Raw genomic sequence first — 22481 nt, 5'->3', positions numbered from 1 at the left:
GCTGCCGCGCTCGAGCAGCGTCGCGATGTCCCTTCGTGTCGCCTTCGCCTGTGCCTCTTTCTTCTCCTGCAGCGTGCGCAAGCGCGTGCGACGGAGTAGGCCGTTGGGAGGGGGGGGGGTTTAGCGTTTCGGGACAGGAGGGGGGAGGGGAGGGAGGTGTACCGCAGCTGGACCTGGGCGGGGGTTATGGACGCCGGGACGGGAGGCGGCGGCGACGAACCTTGGCTTTGGTCGCGTTCCAGGGAGGCATGAGAATTAGGGCAGTAGCGGCTCAGAGGAGTGGAAGGTGATTAGATGGAATGGCAGGACGCAGGCAATCGATCGGTGGCAAATGGCCATGACCATATCAAGGTGCTCAGGGTCCTTCATTCACTGGTTTTATCGGTAAGTCAGCCCAAGGGACTCGAGTACCGAACGACCGCAGACGTATAAGTTACATGGCTGCTATAAACGACGTTGGATGTGGGTATGGGAGGAGTACATGCAGCATACGTTTTGGACTACGGGTCTGTCACAAAGAATAATAGTGCCGGGTTATGTGTAGTGTCGAACGAATGCAGAGGCAGTATGTAGGCCTTCACATTCCTGCGCATGCAACGAGTCCTCCATGGAGATCCCGGAGAATGGTCTATATTAGAGGAACGGATATCGACATTATGAGTAGTCCTTCTCCCACTTCTCCAGTAACTTCTCTAGGTCGAAGCGGGGGTCTTCGGGATCCGTCACAACTACAGGAACAGAGGTGAGGCAAACACGCGAGAGTCAGCGACAATGTCAATGGAACAGAAAAGCGATGGGGGGCGCCGAAATGAACACAACGTAGGCGCACGCTGGCTCGAGACAGGTGGACGGGCAAGGAGTACAAGACTTACCACCGTCCTTGCCTCCCTCCTGTTTTCTCTTCCACGCCTCCTTCGCCTCCGCAATCAGCTTCTCCCGCTCGTGGATAGCATGGTGGCGCTTCTCCTCGTCGTGCTGCTTCTGGAGTGACCGTCGGTGCACGATACCGTAGAAGACGCCAGACACGAGCGCGCTGTATCGGACCACCTGTGCCGCACACTCTTGTTTGTTTAAAGAGCATTACTTCGATATAATTGGGCACGTACGTTGACTGTTGAGGACACCATGGTGGTATTACTTTTTTCGACCGGTCGTGTTCCTGAACGGTGCGGTGGTCGCCAGCAATACCCCGAGTGCACCTAAGACCTTTAGACTTGGTGGAATTCCAAAGTACAACGCGCGACTTAGTAAATGCCTCAGATGGTTCGCTGTATCAACTCACCCGCTACGTGGAAAGTTAGGCGTTGCCTGTGGATGATGGGGAGGACATTGGGTCTGCCTCGATCGGGCAATGTCGGCGAAACGCTTACGTAAGCAGATATGTTTGTCCACTTTCGCCAGGACTTCTGACTTCCTCATTTCCGTCTTTCACTGGCCGTACTCATATAGACGCGGCATTTTTCTGGTATTACTACGCATATGTTCTTTTACAGGCTCCGTACAATCGATACCAGAATAAATGTTGCGTCGAGCGCTTCAGGCACAGGAGTGACTTGGGTGCGGTTGCCGCTTCACATGACGCAAGGGCCTGCAAAACCGGAAGCGCTGCAATTGCACTGTAAGCTTGACCATACACGATGTCGAGCTCTCCAGAGCAGGTAGACCCGCAGGAAGACGAAGACGTGATTCAAGGGTCTTGTTTCTGCGGGGGGGTCTCGTACGAGGTTTATGGGACCCCTGTGCTGAGTGCTTTTTGTCACTGCACGAAATGTCAGCGCATGACGGGTAAATGACCACCTATCTTTACAGCTATCTTGTCCTGATTTGTCTATAGGATGTCCATTTGTGCATACGATCCACTACGACGCATCCGCATTTGCCTGGACCCATCCGGGATTCCACCTTTCGCGATTAGATTCATACAACGTCCCCGAGAAGCCGTGGAAAACCCGCTATCGATGCAAGCAGTGCGGCTGCACGGTTGCCTCGCATAACGCGAAGACCAGCCACTGGAGCGTCTGGGGTGCGCAGTTGCAGCGCGGGGAGGATGGCAAGATCATGAATTGGGAGAAGATCAAACCCACTGCGCATATATTCTACGGGACGCGTATGATGGACGTCCACGATGACCTTGGTAAATGGGAGGGGTACGAAGGCACTTCTCCAAGAATCATTCAACCGTGGTCCGGTGCGTCCCCTAATCCTACAGTGAGTTCTTGAGTTCAAAGACAACGTCGAGCTCACCTCGGGATTTTTGCAGCCAAACTAGATACCCCCTCCACTCGTAACGCTTGCGCGACATTAATTGGCGAGTGATGGGATAGCCGTAGACGGTTGACTTGCCTAGGGAAGGAAACGGACTGCCCAATTCATATCGGACTGTAGCGGATCTACGCATGAGCCCTTCCCTCTCATCGCGTTCAATCTGTATCTTACATCTTTGCGCTGTATAGTGCATTATGGACATGTATAAAACTATGATAATTGTATAGTGTCATACAGGAGCTCATATATAGCCACCTGAATTCGAAGTAGCATGATTAGCGCTGAGCTGCCGAGCACCACCTTCACGGTGGCGTTAATTAGGAAGCAAATCAGGATTATGTTTCGTGCTTCACCCTGGATCAGTTACGACCCCGCCAACCCGAGCAGAAACGACGAGGAACCGCGCGCTTTCTTCGCTGACCAGTTCCGCTACTCGCACCACATGGAGGATGTCGACATGGACGCTCCCCAAATTTCCACTCTGCGGGAGGAGGACAGCCCCCCACCTGTGCGCACGAGCAAGTTCCGCGTGAAACTGCTGGTAAACGAGAACAAGGGCGCGTCTTCGTCCCCTTCAAAACAGACCGTCGGCGAGACCGACGAGGATGAAGAGGAGGAGGAGGAAGACCAGCTCATTGATGATGACGACGATGGACCCATGCAGGCGTCCGCGTCCCAGAGTTCGCTGCCCTCTGCTCGCAGTCCGGCGAAGCGAAAGCAAGCACCCAAGCGTCCCAGGAAAGAGAAGTCCCTTGGGACTAAGGGCAGGACCAAGTCGCAAGAGGAGCATGTTGGACACCTAGGTGAGACAGTGGTGGAAACAGAAATGTCCTCGGCTGATCTCGCACAAGCAGGAAACGAAATGCCGCCTCAGGTGCTTCCCCAGATGCACGAATGGGATACGATCAGCGTTGGCAGCAATACGCCTTCGATAGCAACGCCTGTCAAGAAGAAGCCCGGTCCTAAGAAGGGTTCTACCCGGGGAAGAGGCAGAGGTATCACTAAGTAAGCCTTCAGACTCGTCGCACTATATTGCTGACACAAATTATTGTTGTAAGGACGGCAAGTGCAAGAAGCAATCCAATACCGCACGTCCCTCACATCGACGACGGTGAAACCCTCAGTGAAAGTAAGTCTCATTTGGATACAAAGTTAACCAACGGGACTTTACGCTACTCTCTCAGTATACCCTGGTACTGCACCGTCATCTCCAGGCCACCAAGATGACGAGCTGGAGAGCGTCAGCGTCTCTGGACTCACGCATCAAACCCTGGACGAGTTCGGCCTGGAAAACGTCCCTCTGCCTCTTTATCCGTTGCCCAACAAACCTTTCCCGGTGCAGGCCCCAGTGAAAATCGCCTCGGGCTTCGCGCCTGCCCTGCCCCTAGATAAGAGCGGCAAGAAGGTCCGTCACTGGCGCCAGGCCCAGCGCGAAATCCGAGGCATCGCGGGCGGCAGGTGGTTCGTCCGCTCATGGGTCGGAGACAAGGACTCAGAGCTTTCCGCTGCGACGTCGGAAAAGCAAGCGCCCCCTCATCTTGCCCCTGAGGCTGCCACTCTAGCCCTGCCAAAGCTAGCTTCTCTCGCTCTGCAAGGGCAATCCGCGTCTGGGAAGACCACACCCAAGAGCAAAGGCAGACCTGACTTGTCGGGACCCATATCGACTGCGACATCTTCACGCTCGGTTTCTGTGGTTCCAGAGATGCACGTCCCAAGGGAGCCCTCGAAGATGCGAACGAGCATTGCATCGTACTCCCCGGAAGCAAGCCCCTCAGAGGTCGCAGAACCCATGGACGTCGTACAGTCATGACAATCTTCGTTTCGGACATTCTCGCTTCCTGTGTAGACCTTGTTGTTCTTTGCTTTGCTAGTCGTATGCATATGTCGTTGTTGTACTCGTATAATCTGGTGTAATATCATTGTGGATTCATATGCTACGCCCGACTTCGCACATCCTGCGTCGTGCGATGCTGGTATGGCAGACGCGTGTGTGGCTGCTGTGGCGCAGTCGTGTCGCTTACGACGGTCCGGTGACGCGACGCCTACTGTACGGTAGCCGTAGGCAAGCTTGCTCTGGTACACTGCTGCAAGCTGTAGGCAGCCACACTACTCTATGACAAGTACACCTCGTATTCCTGATACCGGGACGCATGACAAGAAAGAGGAGTCGGGTCGTATCTCTGCCTTGATCAAGGAGCGCGGTTGGTGCCCTTCGTCCGTGTCTTGATCGTATTTGGTCTGATTCCGGAAGGAGAGTAGTCAGTTCGCAACAGTTATATGCTGCAGATCCAAAGTTCAAGAAGTATACGTCGCAAGTGGAGAAATGTTTGAACACGTTCGATAGTGTGCATGAATGGGCGGACTTCATTGCGTTCCTCAAGCAGCTGCTGAAGGTGCGAGGATTTAGTCACCTGCCTGAGGGCACGAAGGGCATACCTCTTACACGGCGATGTACTCCAGACTCTTCAGTCGTATCAGCACTTCAAGGAGATTCCGCGCAAACTCGTCGTATCCAAACGTTTGGCACAATGTCTGAACCCTGCACTGCCTGCCGGAGTCCACCAGCGAGCATTAGATGTCTATTCCCATATCCTGGCCGTTATTGGGGTGTGTAACACTTTCTTAGCTTGAAGAACTGAATGCTGATCCCATGCAGTCCGATGGCTTGAAGCGTGACCTGCATCTGTGGTCCTCGGGGCTATTCCCTTTCTTTGAGTATGCATCCACATCCGTTCGGGTATGTGGAAGAATGGAACGTTCGTTATAACGAGAAACTTAACTGCCTATTAGCCTATCGTTCTTAACATTTACGAAGTGCACTATCTGCCTTTGCAAGAGGGTCTGCGACCAGCAATGAAGGCCTTCATATTGGCTTTGTTACCGGGCTTAGAAGAGGAGACTGGAGAATTCTTTGACAAGGCAAGCAGTTCCACTTGGTATCGACTACTTCTTCTAAGAACCGATAGATTAGGTCCTTGGCTTACTTGACAGACTTTCAGGGACAATCTCTCCTGCGTTCCTTTTCCAGAACGTCTGGCTCGTGATGTTGACAACTCCTGCTGCGCGACTAACAGCCCTCAACTTCGTCTCTCGACGTTTGCCGAAAATGCATCCAGACGAAGGTAGTTTTGTCTCGCGACGCCATAGAATGGTACTGACTTCGTCGTTAGATATAACCCCCATCGTCGGCCAGGACGTTGGTTTGATGATAAGGGCCTTCGCAGCTGCGCTGGAAGACGAGAATCTTTTAGTTAGGCGCGCTGCCCTTGACCTCTTGTTACAGTCGCTTCGGATCGAGAGCCGAGCCTTGAAGACAGCCCAAGTGCAAGATCGTATCATTCTCATGAGAGCTGCTGTAGGGGTTGTACTGCGACGAGATCTATCCCTCAACAGGCGGTTCTTCACATGGGTCTTGAGCTCGGCCGAGCAAAGTCCACAGATGATCGAATTTTTCAAGAAGCACTCGCTCGATCTTTTAAAGTCTACGTTACTGGTGGGTTAAGTTTGACGCGGAATCTACTTGCAAGGAACTGACATCACGCGTTTACCTAGGAAGAAATGCGACCTCCATTACCTGACTATGCTGAATCTCGCCCGTTTAAGATTTTCGTCTCTTTGTTAGACAAATGGGAAATCGGCGGGCCGCTGACCGAAGCCATCGTTTACGATGCGTTTATAGCGATTCGCAGAATCCTGGAGATACAACAGGAAGACAGCGACGATGTGCGTCCCCATTTTGACGCGAAATAGTAGTCATTGATCGAACGGAAACAAGGTACTCATGACTGCGAGCACTCTTTACGAAGCCATCGAACCGCACGCTCTCTGGAAGGACCTCCTCAGTCGCATTTTGTCGGAGATCAGAAGCGAGGGCCGTTCCTGCGAGGTCTGTTCTACCGACCATTTGCCTTTCTTTGCGTGCTAACGGAATTCGCAGGCGATTAGGATGGCAGTATTCGTTCTGAGAACGTTCAAACACGACGAGGAAGTGCTGACATTTCATCTGCCGATGGTGTTTGCAGCGATCCTTGAGACGACCAAGGTATTATCGTGTGGCGGTTGAATCTGAATTTTCGCTAATAGTTCGACGTGGTATAGTCATTTCTCGCGGAGGACCCATCTAGGGTCTCGCAAGAGGGCGTGCACGGGTCAATCTTGCTCTTGGAAGAACTGTCCAAGCAAATTCCGCCTTTGGCATTGCGCCAGCGCCCTGAGTTAACCGGTAACACCCTTACGGCTGCGGAGACTCAGGGCCCTAGTACTTTTGCTTGCACATTTTACGGTATTGAACCCAGTAACAAGGTGACTAGCGAGAGAACTTCTGCGAGTTTACCGCTGGTCACTGCGTTTGACGACTTCACTCAAGTCAGCATGATTGCTGCACGCGCTCTCATCACGGCAGGCGGCAACCATGAGCGAGCACAGGCTCTTCTCGATCGATCGCTGCATATTATCACTCGTCTCGTCGCCCGATTCGATAGCGATCTGGGGGTGCTCAACTTAACTTGGGTTCCTGATGAGTGGCTCTCGGTCATGCTCGAGACGCTGGAGGTAAGCCATACCGTTATACTCATCTTTTACGATTTCACATATGATGTAGAGCACGACGTTTGTGATTGTAGATCGTATTGTCACCGCAGTGGTGGCAATCCATCAGTCTCAAGGGCTCGAACCCAGCATATCCATTGACACCCGACCGCTCATGTCCAGGATGGTTAACACGGTGCGTTGCCTCCCTAGACACTGCACTGACCCCTCCGCTAATACTATGTGCCTCAGCTCTTCAAGTACCTTCGCCCCAATAGGACTGCCTATCATGTGCGAGCTGTGAACCTCATTTGGTCTTTGGAGGATGCTACGTTGCGCCCACATGTGGAGTCCATCATCGCTCAGAACTTGATGTCACCCGAATCCCGAAATATCCAGGAGGCCTACGAAGCTTTTGGCGTGCTGTGGAGACTAACAGATGACCATCTCCTACCCGGATTCCGCCTGAAGACACCGATGATGATTGTGCTCGAGACCCTAAAGAATGACGACCCCCATCTACGGCGAGTCGGTGAGACTTGGATGCGTTGCAGTCTGAAATCTTACATGAGGTAAGATTAAAGCTTTTCCCATTCGCTATTCTCATATATGTTTCCAGGGTTCTTGACCCGATTCTGTATGACCTACTAGATCCTTCCATTCGCCGGGTACCCTCTTCGAGCATGCTAAATGGCAAAGAGTTACCGATATTTCTATACGAACGCCCATTCGATCAAAATTATATAAACCATGTTCTGGAGATTCTACTGTCAGTTATCCGGTTCGGTGGTCAGGGCTTCGTCAAGACTGCAAGGAGCAATGGGGTGAGGCGCACGCAAAACAGGGAGCTTGTAGATCGTGTTGAGAAAGGTATGGAGTGATACCTCTTTTACCTTACCCCTTTATGACATCGACGGTTTCGGTCGTACAGTCTTACCAGCTCAGGCTCAGGCGACGTACATGGATGTTCTCCTCGAACTCCTCCTCAGGTAGTAATCGTTACTTTTCTTCTGTGGTTTCGTCACCCACGCAGGTTCTTTTCCTCAGATATCTGCAGTCGGAGCCTTCCACGCGTTTTGCGAGGAGTTTAGGTCCGTGGAGCAATGTGATTCAAGCCACAACGATCGATCTGCTACAATCATTAGTGGCAAGAGGAGAGTTCGACAACGTGTCTATTCAAACTGTCGAATCCGCCGTGGTCGGAAAGCTCTACGCTACAGTTCACCTCGTTCGTCTTGATCTACAAAACAAACTCCTGCATCTCCTTCACTCTATTGTTGCTTCTTCTGACGTCGGCACCTATCACTCCGGTAACCCAAGGGACGATCCCAGCGATGCTCAAGGTACTAAGGATCCGTCGATGGAGCCCCCGGTCCCCAGTTACACGATCAATCAACTTCTGATACAAACGCTGGTTGACGGCATTAGTATTCCTACCAACCGGCCTGTTTTGCAACATTGGCTGGACTTCATTCTCACTACTATTCCCCAGTTCGATCGTCCGTTCAAACCCGCGATAGCTCCGTTGAATGATTGCGTCTGTCGCCAGTTGCAGTCCGCCCTAACAGATCTCATCCAGGCCTCGGGGTCGAATGATGCCGATACTGTAGATCTTGCTTCCTCAACGACGGACTCGGAAGTCCTGATGTTTTGCAACGTGTTGGAGCGTCTAGTGCTCCTTAGTTTGGATCGCCCCGTCGGTGTGAACCAGCCTGAAGACGAGATGCCAGAGAAAGGGCAGCAAGAATCCAGTGGTCTTCTCGGCTACATGTCGAACGTCTTCAGCTCAGATAATATGTCTAATCTACCTGAAGAGCATTCAGCGGTCAGTTTCCGCACTGTTGTCTCTCCGTCTTTGAGGCTTATACTGGTGGGCTGTAGGCTCGTTCAACAGGCTACCGTTGCCTCCATGAAGCAGTCCGAACGCTGTACTCACTCTGGGTCGCAATGGTATGGACAGCACCTGTATCCCTTAGCCCCAAAGATCATACCCTGGTTGTGATCTATAATCGCTCTCGGACGCGGTGCAGGAGGGTGCTAGAGCATATATTCCGTGCCCAGTCGTCGGAAGTCCTCGAATCGATTGTAGACTGCTGGAGCAAAAACTGTGTCGTATGTTTCCGGACATTCCCCCAGCTCACTATACTAAGTTCTCCTTTGTCACCAGGACGAGCCGTTGCAGGCCAACCGCGCTTTTGAGCTTGTGGATGCGCTCACTGCGAGCGCTCACAACGTTGTGCACATGGTATGCGAAAGTATCTCGTTGCGCATATCCAGCGGCAACCAGGAAAGATCGCGAAGACAGTCACTGGCTCCATACGTGTGAGTACAAATCATCCCCCGATTCTCATGCATGACTGAAGTCGTCATGTAGTTCTGATGCTATGCTGTTCCGCTTCCTCGAGACGTATTTGGTTCAATTGGAGACCCCACTGGCCCTTCAAGTGTGGAGTCGTGTGTTGCAGTTAGCTAGGGAGATCATGAACAACATTCGCGAAACGAAGTCCCAGGCGTTCCCTATTCTGAGGTAGGAGGATCAGTTATTGACCTTGCGGCACTGTTCCCAAGCCCTCCAGATGCGTCGTCGTCATGGGGGACAAACTCGTGCAGACCTTTGCGACAGAGGATCGCCGCGTTCGGAAGGACATACAGGACACCTTTTCAAAGTTGCTCGATACATGTTTGACCATCGCCAGCCGGACTTCAGATCAAGGGACATGGATAAGACGTGCCCCGAAGGAATCTTTGACTGTCAATGGCAGGGACTCTCCTATTCCACGATGTGAGCCGCCTCTTGATAGCTACCTTCCGCATTGTCTGATCCCGGTCTGCATCAGCTGCTTCTGATAGCAAGTTGGATGAGAAGTATGGTGCGAGCGCTTCTCAGGAGAGCGGCGAGCTTGTAGACCAAGTGAGCGCATATGCGTATCAATGAGGCATCTTATCCACGCGACTGCAGATACATGCGTTCCTCGCCAGTTCGGTCATTCCCGACCTTCGCAAGTTGCTATTCGAAACGGACAAAGTATCTACAGCCTGCAGCAACATCGCATATTACGTGATTAGTCCCGCCATGAAGGGTAAACAAAGGTATGGTGTCTACCAAGCTTGGCCAAGGATGGACACTCACACCTGTATAGGCCCTTGGATATCGACCCTGCTGTCCTAGACATCATTCGTCAGATGACAAGGATTCAATCTGCCCTGAAAGCTTGGCGAGGTCCCGTTGTCGAGGCACTGAATGACAATAGATTTTTCAACTCATCGCCGGAGGCCGGTTCAAAATGGAAAGACATTATCAAGGCACTCTTTGACGCTGACCGCGCTGCGTTCGCTGAACTCATGAGTAAGCCAGGCCCATATACCTGTTGCCAACCTTCTCACCCTGCTTCACAGGCAAAGTGGCTACAGCATCATCGACGACGCTGTTCACTAACCGAGAATACGAAAACCTTCTGCGTTCGCTCAACCTTCGCCGGTTGTCCTACGCCCTGTATGCTGCGGACAAAAATCACTTCCTAACCCAGTTACCATCTATACAGGAGAAGCTGGTGGATGTCCTGAGGAACTCTCCGGCGCCTGTGATCCAGAGTGAAGTCTACCTATGCGTTCGAGTCCTCCTCTGTCGCTTGTCGCCGCACAACCTTACAAGTTTCTGGCCTGTGATCCTGACGGAACTGGTATTTGGTCGTCTTTGCTCAATATGATAATCCTTCTCATCAGTCTTCCTTGCAGTACCGCCTATTTGACCAAGCTATCACGAGCCTACCCTCAGATGGGTCTGAAGAACTGTCTCTGATCTTATCAGCGAGCAAATTCTTAGACTTATTGCTCGTGCTGCAGACGGAGGAGTTCCAAATGTGAGTGTGTGTCCGCTTTCCTGAGGTATACGTCCTGAAGCAGAACATAGCCACCAATGGGTGTTTATTACTGACACCGTCGACGCCGTCTTCCGACCTGACAATTGGACGTCCGAGGCTCTGGTCGATATACTGGGTGAAGTCGCGGGCGACCTTCCCGTGGCTGAGGTACGTATATGCTCGACTGCAAGGCATGACTTTGTTCAATCTTCGTCACAGACAAATGGGTCGCAGTCTATGATCAGTCATCCCGCAAGCACACCCCTCACTGAACCCCGGCCCATGCGGCGGCCCATGCTGAACTCGATACGGCAGATCGACAGTATCCGCGATTTGGTGCCGTTCTTCTCGCATGTGAGCATAGCGTCGTACGAGAGCATGTACGCCAGCGGCGGCAACGTCGACTGGGAAGCGGTAGAGCGCGGTCTCGTAGAAGACATGTTTGACGGACGGTAGGAACGGACTTGCTGACTATGATATTTATCTATGACCATTGTACCATGGTGTCGCATATGCTAGCTGATTGACGGAAATATACCCGGTTCACGATTGATTTATTTAATGGCAGATGTGGATTCCAGAGTTTAGCTTTGATACAGCGGCCCGGTACACCATGGATCGACGAATGCATAGAACGATATAGAGTATAGACCATAAATAAGAAGCTCCCAGCTGCACGCCTAGAAGTCACCCCAGCTACGACGGAACTTGTACTGCATACGGTTCTAGAGGTCAGCGTTCTTACATGTGCATCCGAAGAATTGCGCGGACTGTACCTTGTACGGCAAGTTTTTCCTGTGGAGGGGACCGTAACCAGGTCAGTCAAATCCTCACAGACATGGAACTTGAAAACTGCAAGTGTATGCGCACCTCATCCGATCTGCAGGAGACTTTGGCGACTTGTACCCCTCGGCTCCAGCGCCCCACTCTGCCTGGCTCTCGCCCTGCAGCTTCGCATCCTTGTACCGAATCTCGGGCGCCTGCTTCTCGGGAGGCGTCACTCTCGTAGCCCTGGGCTTCCCGATGACGGTCGTGTCCGGCTCCTTCGGGAGGCCGTCGTCCTTTGGCAGCTGGTCATCGTGCGGATGCTCCACGATGGGGACCTGCGCTGCGTCTGGTGCTGGAGGCGGGACTGGCGTTCCGGGCGCAGGGACTTCGGGGATTTGGTTATCCGGGTTGTCCGGGTCGTGCTGGGCTATGGCTTCCTCGACGGAGATGCCCTGGAACTTGGCCTCGCGTTCGGCCTCGGCGCGCTCGATTTGCTCGTGCTGCGCAAAGTGCTCGATGTCCTCGGGGTGGTTGTAGGATTCGTCGGTTTGCGTTTCGGGGGTGGAGTGGTATAGTTCTGTGGAGGATGTGAGTGGGTTGGTTTCGGTTACTGCGAGGGGACGGGGGGACGTACCTTCGTGGTGGAGGAAGAATTCTGAGGAAATGTAAGAGCTGTGTTACGTAGCATATATGAAAGCAAGGGATAGATACGTACCGCTCTCGACGTCGTAATGGTGTCCCTCCGCTCCCAGCTCCTCGAAATTGGGCAGTCCGTCCAAACCGACAGCTTCAAACTCCTCTGGTGTCACCTTGCCATCCTTGTTCTTGTCCAGTAGATCAAGCACAGTGTTAGCAATCGTGTCCGCCTTCTTCTGGTGCTCTACTTCATCCTGAGGTGAGGAATGAGCGAGGAGGTGGGAGGGGAGATACACGGATGGGAGTGTACCTTGGACTTCTTCTGCGAATAGACGTGGTGCACACCGTAGATGGCCTCGATTTCATCCCGGTCCCAGACTCCGTCCCTTCATGCAACCCGATGAGCCAATGCTGTGAATTGTGGACTAGACAACAAACCGGTTGAGGTCATGCAGCTGGAAGAAACTCCTCAAGTCAAACGAGTCGCTGGATTGTACATCAAGCTCTTAGTCCTGTGGTCTCGTGGAAAGGTAGCCGACATACATGTGATGCTCAGTAACCATCTGTATGAACATCCATGTTAGCACTCCCGCCGCCGGTGTACTTTCGAAGCAATTGGACGTACGTGTCTCTGTGCATACTGCTGAATGGTCTCGCCTGACGCGGGCCCCTCATGGCCAGCATGACCGCGCGCCGCCTGGAGAGAGAAGAGTAAGGACAGCGCGGTAAGTGTCTTCATGGTCGGTGACCGCTGAGCGGAAACGAGCGTTGTGGGGCCGAGTGTTATTGTGGCCTCGGTGTTCGGGGTCCGGTCGTCTTGTCTGTCACAAGACTCAGAACTCACGCCCGACGTCCAAGCATGCAGACGATTCGGACATGTCGAAGAGCGCAACCAACTCAAAGCGAAGTCGACGGTCTTGTTATCCTACATCCATGTCCACCCGAGCTCTCAGACAGCTTGCTCATCACTCTGCCTCTGCGCCGCTGTCCGCTCGGCGATGGGTCCTTGAGCATTAATCCCTGCATTCCCCTTGACGTCGTTCTCGACCTCTGCGCAATTCTCACTGGCGACTATACATATCGCTCTGTTCTCTGCAGAGACCGAGAGGGGACACAGCCCGTTCATTCAATCCTCATTGATGCCGGCAGATATTATCTCGTCTTGGATCCTAGCAATCCCGGGCACAACTACGGTATTTTCAAACGTTTTACCCACTGGAAGCCCCCCGCAAGGGCACAACTGCCCAGTCGTTGGTTCACCACCGCGATTCCTCGCGATCCTCCAGCCCAGCGAACTCCCGGTATTGGAGGTATCGATTGGAACTCCAGCTGGGGAGCGAACCCAATCGAAGTGAGCCGCTGAGTGACGGCAATGGACCGGGAATGCGCGCTCTCTGGTTCCATGGCTCCTTTAGAAACCGCTCACATCATACCAGAAGAGTACGCGAACTGGGTATGTTTTCCACGCTGTCCTTCGGTCCTGCAGATGCTAATCGCCTGTAGTATACTCATCACTCGATTTTCTTCCATCTCAGCCCGCCCTTCGTCATACCGATGGGTTTTTCGGGAACGGATGTGGTACACGACGTCCGCAATATGTTAACTCACAGCTCCGACGTCCACAAACTCTGGGATGCACACCTGATGTTGTACATCCCTGCGAACGGAGAGTTTATGGCGTATTGTCTGTCTCCTGAGAACTGGGCTGTTGACCTTCATTGCACGACTCTTGCATTGCCGCGTCGCACAGACGGCTATCTCCTTTTCATCAGGTTCGCCCTCGGTGTCTTCCATTACCTTAACCCCGGCAAGGATATTCCTACCCATCCTCTTGCTCTCCAGACCGACATCGAGGTCGGAACTGGGGTTGCGACGATGGAGAGGGGCAACTCGTCCGCTTCTCCGACTTTTCCGAGTACACCGGAAGATTCTGCGTCATTCATATCTAGCGAGGACAGCGAGGACGCCGCCTCGCTCATCATCAAAGCCTGTGAAGGTATGCCGGTCGTCATTACAGCAGAGCCCCCCTCACCCTCTCCAGATGCCAACGTGGAACTCCCTTCCGATCTGGCGGCACTCTGGGCACATAAGCTCGAGCCCCGGAAGGACTTGATCCGCGACTGGCTGGCGAAGAACCCGCAAATCCGGATGCTAGCAGATCCTGCCCAGGTGGCTACTTCCTCCTACGCGGACCCGAATGCGCCGGATGCGGATCCAATCGAGGCTGCAGGGTCGCCGTGACCCACGAAAGAACGCTTCTCGCGCCGCAGAAAACGACTGCTCGTTGACCCGCGCCATAGTGGAAGAAGGTCGTTATCCTCGCAGACGTATCCGGTGTCACTCCTGCTAGCCTTCATGAAGCAAAGTCGAGCCTGGGACACAGCCTATACCATCCACAGGCAATCCAAGGACATATGGACGAGGCAAGCATAGCGACGATACCACTGTACGCGTCGGTGACAAATTCTAGTCGATAGTTCCCAGGTCGTGCGCGACCAAGTCGGACATCGGGCCATAGGGAATCAGCGCAGCCTAGTTGCCCTGCGGCTACTTCGTTCCACGACCACGTCGGACATATATTACAGTTCGACCGTTATAATGCTTAGAGCTAGACGGAGCAATAATTCAGCCGATTTTGGTGGGACTGTTCATGAGCAAGATACAATCATATCTCATCTATTTTGCAATAGATTCAGAGGGTCCCAGGAGTTCTGCCCCTACGCCTGGATTCTACTGAGGCTGTAGGTTGTCCTCTAAATGCTACACCCTTCCGGTGGTGGATGATCATCTGAACCCCTGTTTGACCTTCGAATTCTCTCTCGCGTTGCATCCCGCCCTGGCCATGGATGGGAACTTCACGGATTCGTGGATGACGGTCTTTCTAGATGCCCCGGAGACGCCAAGTTGCATTATCTCAGTCTCGGTTTGTTCCGTCCTATGGTATGTCTTCTGGGTAGTGCCAATACTCGTGTTATTCTCCAGGAACAGCATTAGGACAATGGAATGTAAGCCACTACGAGGCTGTAGATTTATGATTATGTAGGGATCTCACACTATTATAACCTTCGATAGCTCAGTTGGAAGAGCGTGAGACTGTAATGGGTAACATCGCCATCTCAAGGTCCCTGGTTCGAGCCCGGGTCGAAGGACTCTTTGACTCACTTTTGCAACACTGTTCACGCCATATTATTCGTGCAACGATGTGAGCGGTGACACTTTTTGGGAGCGGAAAGTCCGCTGCCGAGTTAGTGCATCTGGCTAAGACTGGATCGCATAACGAATCTAGCTGAAATGTTTTTGTGGTTTCCAGATGAACTTGACTTTCAGGAAAGCATCTCAACATTTTCTGGCAAGGAGGGATACAATCATTCATAGACAAGGTGACGCCAGGAAACAGCTAACAGTAGGGCGGATTAACATATGTATGTGGTAGACGACGGGAGTCGAAGCCTAATTGATAGTGACGATCATACAATCAAAGACCGCCGCCAGCGGAGGTTGTCCGAGGTCTTCCGCCGCGCACTTTTCCACCGTGTTCGTAGCGATGGACGAGGCAAGGTCGGGCTGATTGACGGGAACTAAGAACCTCATCCATGGAGATGCGACGCTCGGGAGGCGAAAGCACGGAGACAGAACTCTTCGATGACGAGCCGGAGTAGGCGCCGTAAGATTCAGACAAGAACACCAATTTCCTGCTCTTGGATATCGGCTCAGGGTACAGAGGCCTTTCATTGGATCGGTGGTCTCCGACCTCCGAAGGGGGGTGCGTCGAACTTCGGTCAAGCGCTTGGCTGGGGTGAAGAGTAGAAGCGATCGTCGACACGGGAACCCATATGACTTCGTCCAAGTGAAGGCCATGTCCCTCGATAACAGTGCCGGAGCTAGAATGTGGACTTGGAGGAGCGCCGAGATGGCTTCGTTCTATAGGTTGTCGCTCTTTCTGATAGGGAGCTAAAAGACGGTCATAGTGCGCGCCAGACTGTTCTTTCATGTATGCACCGTACGTCCCGACCGACTCTTGTATACCGTGAGCAGGGCCGATCGCAGCAGATATGAAGTTATAGACAGCTATGCGTTCTTCCTGCTTGAGCGGCCGTTGGTCCAGGGGCACCAGGTCTTCCGGACTAGGGGAGACTTCGGCACCAAATTCCAGAGAATCAAGTAGGGTTGCTGGACGCCAGGGAGAATCGTATTCTTCGTCATAGTAAAGTTCGCCATCTTCACCGACAACAGGAGAGAAGTCATACTGCGAGGTATCAAGAAGGGGCGATTCATAAAGATCCGGTGCATACGAGGCTTCGTACGGCCAGGAGACAGCGGGCCGCTCTGTCTTTTCTGAGCAGCCAGAGATATCAAGGCCACGAGGATGCCCAATGGCGGGGGTACCCGGAGCAGACCGTGTCACAGGGAGAGAAGGAGAAGACGCATATATGCTCGAGGGCGTTTCAAGTCGGTTGAAGTGCGATAGCGAAGAGGAACTAGATAACACAGGAGAGTTCTCAGATGAGGTAGAGCAATGACGGATAGTAATCTACGAGGACAACATGGTCAAACTCGGGAAACTTTGCGGAGATAGGGACAATACTTGTCTGTGCTGTTGGCTATTACGGCGAGGTGTCGGGCTAGAATACGAGACGAGTAACCTATCTTCCTTAACCCTCAAGCCTTTGCCGCGGAACCAGTCATAGATCAGGCGACGATCCACATTGTACCGTCTCTGCAGCTCTCGTCGAATGTCGTATGGCGGCATCTCCGTGGTGACCCCTGGAATAATAAGCGCTTCCAGCTCCTTAAGGAGTTCGGCACACATTCGGTTAGGAATTCCCGAAGAAAAGGGCCTGGACTTTTGGGTAGCGTTGTATGTTCTGAAGCAGGCGGAGTTGACTTCATTCTCGACAACAAAGGACGCGGACGCCGTCTTCTTGTGGACGTGGCCAGGTGAGTCAACCTCCAAGAAATGGGTATCGACGCTGGTAAGGGGACGCTTGAGAGACATTTGAAGGAACGTGGGTGTGGCAGTTCACAGGAAAACACTGACGCCAGGGATGTAAGACGCACGTATGACCTTTCGAGCGCGGAATCATATTGTGGCAGATGTTCTTAGTACGACCCCAGTCACCGCTTAAGTCTGCATCTAGTGTGGCTCTAGCCATGTCTGCGCACATACACAAGGTCGATTCTCTATCCATACTATCTAACGATACAGAGAAGACTACACAATATTCCAGAGGGTCTAGAAATACAGACTAGCCGCAAAGACAACTATAGATGGTCTGTGAGGATCTGGGACTAGTGAGAAGGACACATCGCACTCACTATCTCTTTTGATCTTTAGTTGAGCTTCTTCCATCTTCTTCATCAAGTCCGCGTCTCCAATTACTCGCGCGGCGTCTCGCACTTCGCGACAGGTCTCATCGAGTCGAGTGATGACACGTACAATAGTACCTTCTGCGACGTCAGTCAACGCAGTGATCTGCGAGAACGGCTGTGACACAGCAGTGGGAATGGGATCAGGATAGAGAAATCAGTAGACGCATACCATTCCTTTTGCCCACTCGTAGACGACTTCCATCAAGCCGAACTTTAACTGACGGAACTCTTCGCCCGGTACTTGATGGGCCTCCTGTACCTTGCTAACCCTTTCGTTGATCGCGATGATTGCATCCCGACCTTCCTGCAGCTTCGGCGGTAGTTCCGGCTCGACGTCTGTTTTCTCTTGGAAGACGAAACACGAAAGCAATGCGACAACTTCTTCCGGATCGTATACTGCCAGCATATTTTCGAGGATGAGCTCTGTAAGCACGAGTTCATTTGCAGAATTGATCTGAATAAAGTATCAGTACCAAGGATATTGTAGGCTACACTGGACGAACCTCGCAAGCTACGCGTCCTTTCAGTAAAACAGTAGAGTTCTCGTCAATGAACTGCAGCTCCTGGAGGACAGCGATCCGCTGCTCGTAATCGGGTATGAGCTCCAGGTTCTGATCTGATATTGCCATCTTGAGGTTCGCTATGCTCGCACGGAGCACTTTCTCTGCGTGAACTACGGAATACTAAGGATACCATTTAGTCAATGCACTAGCTGTGGAGCAATTCAGACATACGTGCTCATCAAACTCGGGGCGAGACGTGCAAAAGGCCTTATCGGCCAGTTGCTTCGTCAATTCATCTCGAGCTTGCAAGACCTCCTGCATCTCGAGTGACCGCTGTTTACCCCAGTTGATTTCCGGGACTTCGCCAACATTACACCACTCATCGACAAGGGCGACAAGTGCCCTCGTAACCTCGCGCATGGCAGATATCCAGCGACGAGTGAGAATAGCGACCAAGTCGACCTATGAGACAGGTTGTGGAGCTGCATGTTTAGTTTGTACGCATTCAACCTCACCTTGATATTCTGATTTGTGATCATCGCGATGCTCTTCCACGGTACTCGGAGGATCTCGTAGTTGGCCTCTCTGACCTTCAAAGAGTGAGGATCTATCGGCCAGCGAGGCGGCATCGCATCATAGTCGACGTCTAGAAAGGGAACGAATGAATGAGCTGGGCCGCTCATTTGTTCTTCTGTACTTACCATACTTCCTGCTTCGTGTCTCGGGATCGACCAGTGCCAAGACCAGGAACATCTTCGAATCATCCGTGGGCCCTCTGGTAGGCTTCAAGATCGTTGCGACATTAGACTTGAAATGCTGTCATAGAGTCAGGCCATTGCTGGACCCGAAACAAACAGCGACATGCGTACACCATCTCGGAGAATGACTACCCTTCCAGACGTGAGATATTTGTTTCCAATAGCCACCAGTTGTCGGGTCAGAGTGACGATGTCAAACGATGCGTCATAATAGGCCTCAATATCAGGGTCGAGTGTGGGGAACGAGGCAAGCTTTTTCTCGCTCTTCGGTGCGTGAATAAGCCTACAATCACAGATTGGTTCACCGCTGTACTAACCTCTATCACCTTCTTTTGATGATCAGGGAGTAGCTTCTGCGTCGCGTTTTCAGAGAAGCTGCGCTTGATCATCTCCTCCACTCTTAACGCCTCAACACGGAGCAAATTCAGGATCATGTTGTACGTCAGTCGGAATTGGGATTGGAGTCTCGCGGGAGTCCCGAGGATCATGTGTTGAAGCGTGGTTTGCTGGGCACTCTTTCAGCGTCGCGTACGCGAGAAGCTGTGACAGGCCTACCTCCGGGATGTTGTCATTCGCAATAATGATCACAGTACCGGTAGTGTCCAGACCACGACGACCCGCGCGGCCAGCCATCTGGGTATACTCACCGGGCAGAATATCTCTAAAGCTGCGCCCGTCGTGTTTTCGAGTTCCGGAGAAGACGACGCATTTAGCGGGCATATTGACTCCCTAGGTCAATCTGAGGGGGAGACGAACTAAGGAAGACTACGATGCCTTACCATAGCGAAGGTTTCCGTGGCGAACAGGACTTTGACCAGTCCCCGTGCAAACAGGATCTCGACGACTTCTTTCACAATAGGAAGCAAACCACCGTGGTGAACACCAATGCCGCGGGAAAGGAGGTCCCTCATACGACTGATTTGAGGTAGCTTCTTGTCAGATGCTACGAAAAGTGAGATGTTAACCATAAACACTGCGGATATCCACTTACCCTCTAGTCTTGACAATGCCTTCTCAATCGTTACGTGGATTTCGCTCTTATCCAAGGCTGTGCACAGATCCAAGTTGACAAGCGTTGCCGCATTCTCCTCACAACGCTTCTTGGAGAACGTGAATATGACAACGGGCAATAACGACTTCTTCTTGAGATGGCCAAGTAAGTGCACGTAAAGACTCTTATCCGTCCCTTGATGAACCGTCCTTTGTGGCCCCCCTCCTCGAACCCCAGCACCTCCACGTCCAGATGATCCCCGCGTCGGCGGGCCACCACGCTGCCCTCCACGTTGGCCTCGCTGGGCTGGAGCAGCGCCTCGAGCGCCAACGCGCTGAACAGGTGGCAAACCAGCGGCTTCCCGTTCCTTGTCCTGTTTACGTCTGAGTGCTTCTCCTGCATCCTTGTATCTAACACACTGTCAAGGTGTGTATTCACAATGTCCAGGACGGGACCTTACCCTAGACCCAGGAAATTCCGCTTCGCGTCGACGATCTTGTACAACTCGCGCCCAGCATAGAGGAAGTGCTCCAATGGCACTGGACGTTGCGCTGTAGAGATTACATAGATATCCTTTTTCTTCGTCCGCCTGGTTCGGTCAGTAAGGTTACCACACCATGCCACAGGGTTTCGTATGCTCACCCAACCCAGTCTGCGAATTCCTTCGCATTAGGAACAGTCGCAGACAGAAGGATTATATTGACATGGTCTGGAAGCATAATGATGACCTCTTCCCAAACGACACCTCTCTGACTCCAGTCAGGTGTCGAACTCTGACAAAAACTGACAAGAAAACCCGTACCTCAGCATCATTGACGTAGTGGACTTCATCAAATATGACAAATTCAACGTCTCGAATGAGGTCTGCACCTTTGTACAGCATGCTTCTCAGAATCTCGGTCGTCATCACGAGACAACTTGCTTCAGGGTTGATCTGCACATCTCCGGTCAAGATGCCGACAGATTGGGACGAGAAAGTTTGCTTGAAATCCCTGAATTTTTGATTGGAGAGAGCCTTGATGGGAGATGTATAGATCGCTCTAGGGGGCAGTATCAACACGAAGTCTGTCAGAAAAAAAGGGCGGAAGCCAACCTTGTCATGTGTTTCTCCGCTAGAGCTATCGCGTATTCCGCTACGACAGTCTTCCCGGCGGACGTGTGAGCAGCGACGAAGACAGAGTCGCCCATCTCCAGATGATACACGGCCTCCTTCTGGAAAGTATCAAGTTCGAAAGGATACTGGAGAGCTATCAGGTCAGCGCATATAAGTGGTCACTGGACTACCGCCGATTCTGACCTTGTGTGCCATCTCGGGCACTAACTCGTGGAAGTTCTTCATGGGCTTATTGATATCTACAACATGCGCCCATTCCCGTTTCTCGATTTTGGCGCGCTTGATGCGTTTACGCCCTGATGACAAAGGATTCAAACTTGTTTTCTGGCGTTGCAGGTGAGTACGCGATGGGTGGTGTCAGAATTACGATTTTCCATGTTCTTACCGTCATTGGAAGTAAATCGTCTATTTCTGCGCCGTTTGGTACGAAGCCATTGGTCTGTTCAGTGTCTTCGGGGTCTTCTATGAAACTTTCGGGCTGGCCATGACGGGTATATTAGCTTCGGGTCAACATTGTAGTTACAACCCAATACCTGAATCCCATTCTCAAAGGAACCCTCAATCTCATTTTCCCTATCACCCAGGTCTCCGAGTATCTCATCATCGGGATCATCACCAGGCAGTCGGAGTCCTCTCGTGAAACCGGGAGGGATGGTCCTCAGTCCTTTCACACTCTTATCGAGCTCGACTGGATCAGCCGATTCTTTGAGAGCTTCATCCAGTCCACCGGGCCAGAAGGGGACATATCCAGACTTTCCGCGGACAAAGCTTTTGCTGGGGGCGGGTGCTCGTTCTAGAGAGGTGGAAGTCAACCCGGTACTGAGCCGTGTGGTGGGTACCTATAACACATTTATCAATAGACCACCAGGGTTTACCCAAGGAGGACGGACTTCAGTATATCCCGTTACCCGTCCCTCGAGGCCTGCGCGAACGAAGGAGACTGTGGTCGGGGCTGGGGATGGAGCGACCTTGAGCAAAGAGGGGATCTCAAGCTTCCGGTCCCAGTGTCTAAGGATCATCCATTGGTACCTTACTAAGTACACAAAGTTACTTAAACTCACATTTGATACGTGGGAAGCCAGTGCGTCGGAAGCGTGTCGTTCGGTAAGAGGAATCTCTTTTCTAATTCCTGATGGACGTGTTCTCTGTCCGGAACGCCGGAGAGCCCAAGTTCCTTCAGCAAACGTTCTGCGGTCTCAGGTTTAGGATTGACGATGTCGGCGAGTAATTGTTCCTGGTCAGAGCTCATGGCAAAAGTACGGTGCGCTCAATGCTGATCGACTGCGTTCTCCAGTAAGAAACATAGGGTCCCCCCAATATGATCAAGTCTGATGCCCACTCTCGACGCTAAAGCCGCAAGGCTATCACGATTCCAGCTTCTTTGAGTGACTCTAGTGAGTGAGGGCTTGCTGCAGTACTTGTGTGCGCGCGGCATCTTTTCAGCCACAGCCGGGAGTACGTACGGTGGTCAGTATTCCCACGTTACGCCAATCACATCATTCACTGCAGCCACAATTCCGCTGTGGTCGTTGCCTCGAGGACATTCAAGGGGAGGAACAGCCATAATCCACTTAGTGCCCACCACTCAACATCGATCTCTGCCTGTCAATGTACTGTCAATGGACGTAGCCGTGTCACGGAATCATTAAGACCGCCACACTTGCATGCCGCCGGTGGACCACCAGTCCA

General features: G+C 52.3%; 6 protein-coding genes and 1 non-coding gene across 7 annotated transcripts; 3 read left to right on the top strand and 4 right to left on the bottom strand.

Annotated features, from left to right (window-relative positions):
* Positions 1–393: 393 nt before the first annotated feature.
* GLOTRDRAFT_51993 (uncharacterized protein) lies at positions 394–1327 on the bottom strand. Its single transcript, XM_007862140.1, has 4 exons — positions 1283–1327; positions 1107–1213; positions 873–1047; positions 394–728 (listed from the first exon to the last, which is right to left on the bottom strand). Exons 2-4 carry the CDS (start codon positions 1125–1127, stop codon positions 655–657), a joined length of 270 nt encoding a protein of 89 aa, XP_007860331.1. The 5' UTR covers positions 1128–1213; positions 1283–1327; the 3' UTR covers positions 394–654.
* A 310-nt stretch (positions 1328–1637) lies between these two features.
* Positions 1638–2547, top strand: GLOTRDRAFT_67467 (uncharacterized protein; the record flags this gene model as incomplete). Its single annotated transcript, XM_007862398.1, has 3 exons — positions 1638–1785; positions 1835–2208; positions 2261–2547. The coding sequence occupies 3 exons, from the start codon at positions 1638–1640 to the stop codon at positions 2267–2269; spliced, it is 531 nt and encodes a 176-aa protein (XP_007860589.1). The 3' UTR covers positions 2270–2547.
* A 1831-nt stretch (positions 2548–4378) lies between these two features.
* On the top strand, positions 4379–11108 carry GLOTRDRAFT_101965 (uncharacterized protein; the record flags this gene model as incomplete). Its single annotated transcript, XM_007862397.1, has 24 exons — positions 4379–4466; positions 4525–4658; positions 4726–4872; positions 4922–5002; positions 5056–5184; positions 5237–5387; positions 5436–5758; positions 5818–5988; positions 6041–6151; positions 6203–6307; positions 6364–6816; positions 6866–6988; positions 7045–7217; positions 7412–7662; positions 7724–7781; positions 7840–8617; positions 8674–8904; positions 9219–9319; positions 9369–9574; positions 9729–9882; positions 9933–10138; positions 10189–10472; positions 10516–10652; positions 10703–11108. 24 exons carry the CDS (start codon positions 4379–4381, stop codon positions 11106–11108), a joined length of 5001 nt encoding a protein of 1666 aa, XP_007860588.1.
* Positions 11109–11332: 224 nt separating this feature from the next.
* GLOTRDRAFT_118521 (precursor to secretory protein Ssp120) lies at positions 11333–12830 on the bottom strand (the record flags this gene model as incomplete). The annotated part of the gene is made up of 9 exons (XM_007862396.1): positions 12682–12830; positions 12600–12619; positions 12495–12542; positions 12367–12442; positions 12136–12310; positions 12055–12075; positions 11523–11997; positions 11429–11447; positions 11333–11377 (listed from the first exon to the last, which is right to left on the bottom strand). The coding sequence occupies exons 1-9, from the start codon at positions 12793–12795 to the stop codon at positions 11333–11335; spliced, it is 993 nt and encodes a 330-aa protein (XP_007860587.1). The 5' UTR covers positions 12796–12830.
* Positions 12831–15118: 2288 nt separating this feature from the next.
* On the top strand, positions 15119–15205 carry GLOTRDRAFT_t21. The gene has a single exon. It is a non-coding gene; the product is annotated as a tRNA-Tyr (tRNA).
* A 326-nt stretch (positions 15206–15531) lies between these two features.
* On the bottom strand, positions 15532–17052 carry GLOTRDRAFT_123866 (uncharacterized protein; the record flags this gene model as incomplete). The annotated part of the gene is made up of 2 exons (XM_007862395.1): positions 15532–16587; positions 16642–17052. The coding sequence occupies 2 exons, from the start codon at positions 17050–17052 to the stop codon at positions 15532–15534; spliced, it is 1467 nt and encodes a 488-aa protein (XP_007860586.1).
* A 152-nt stretch (positions 17053–17204) lies between these two features.
* On the bottom strand, positions 17205–22168 carry GLOTRDRAFT_67460 (antiviral helicase). The gene is made up of 22 exons (XM_007862394.1): positions 22132–22168; positions 21854–22073; positions 21683–21800; positions 21326–21631; positions 21178–21270; positions 20976–21116; positions 20772–20917; positions 20481–20718; positions 20321–20427; positions 20139–20267; positions 19679–20088; positions 19467–19630; positions 19243–19416; positions 19005–19193; positions 18799–18951; positions 18631–18745; positions 18445–18575; positions 18161–18391; positions 17930–18109; positions 17596–17880; positions 17373–17541; positions 17205–17318 (listed from the first exon to the last, which is right to left on the bottom strand). The coding sequence occupies exons 2-22, from the start codon at positions 22039–22041 to the stop codon at positions 17290–17292; spliced, it is 3696 nt and encodes a 1231-aa protein (XP_007860585.1). The 5' UTR covers positions 22042–22073; positions 22132–22168; the 3' UTR covers positions 17205–17289.
* Positions 22169–22481: the final 313 nt, after the last annotated feature.

Source organism: Gloeophyllum trabeum (genome assembly GCF_000344685.1).
Source record: "Gloeophyllum trabeum ATCC 11539 unplaced genomic scaffold GLOTRscaffold_00001, whole genome shotgun sequence".
In the NCBI taxonomy this organism is placed as follows: Eukaryota; Fungi; Basidiomycota; class Agaricomycetes; order Gloeophyllales; family Gloeophyllaceae; genus Gloeophyllum; species Gloeophyllum trabeum.
This window is presented reverse-complemented; position numbering and strand designations above follow the sequence as displayed.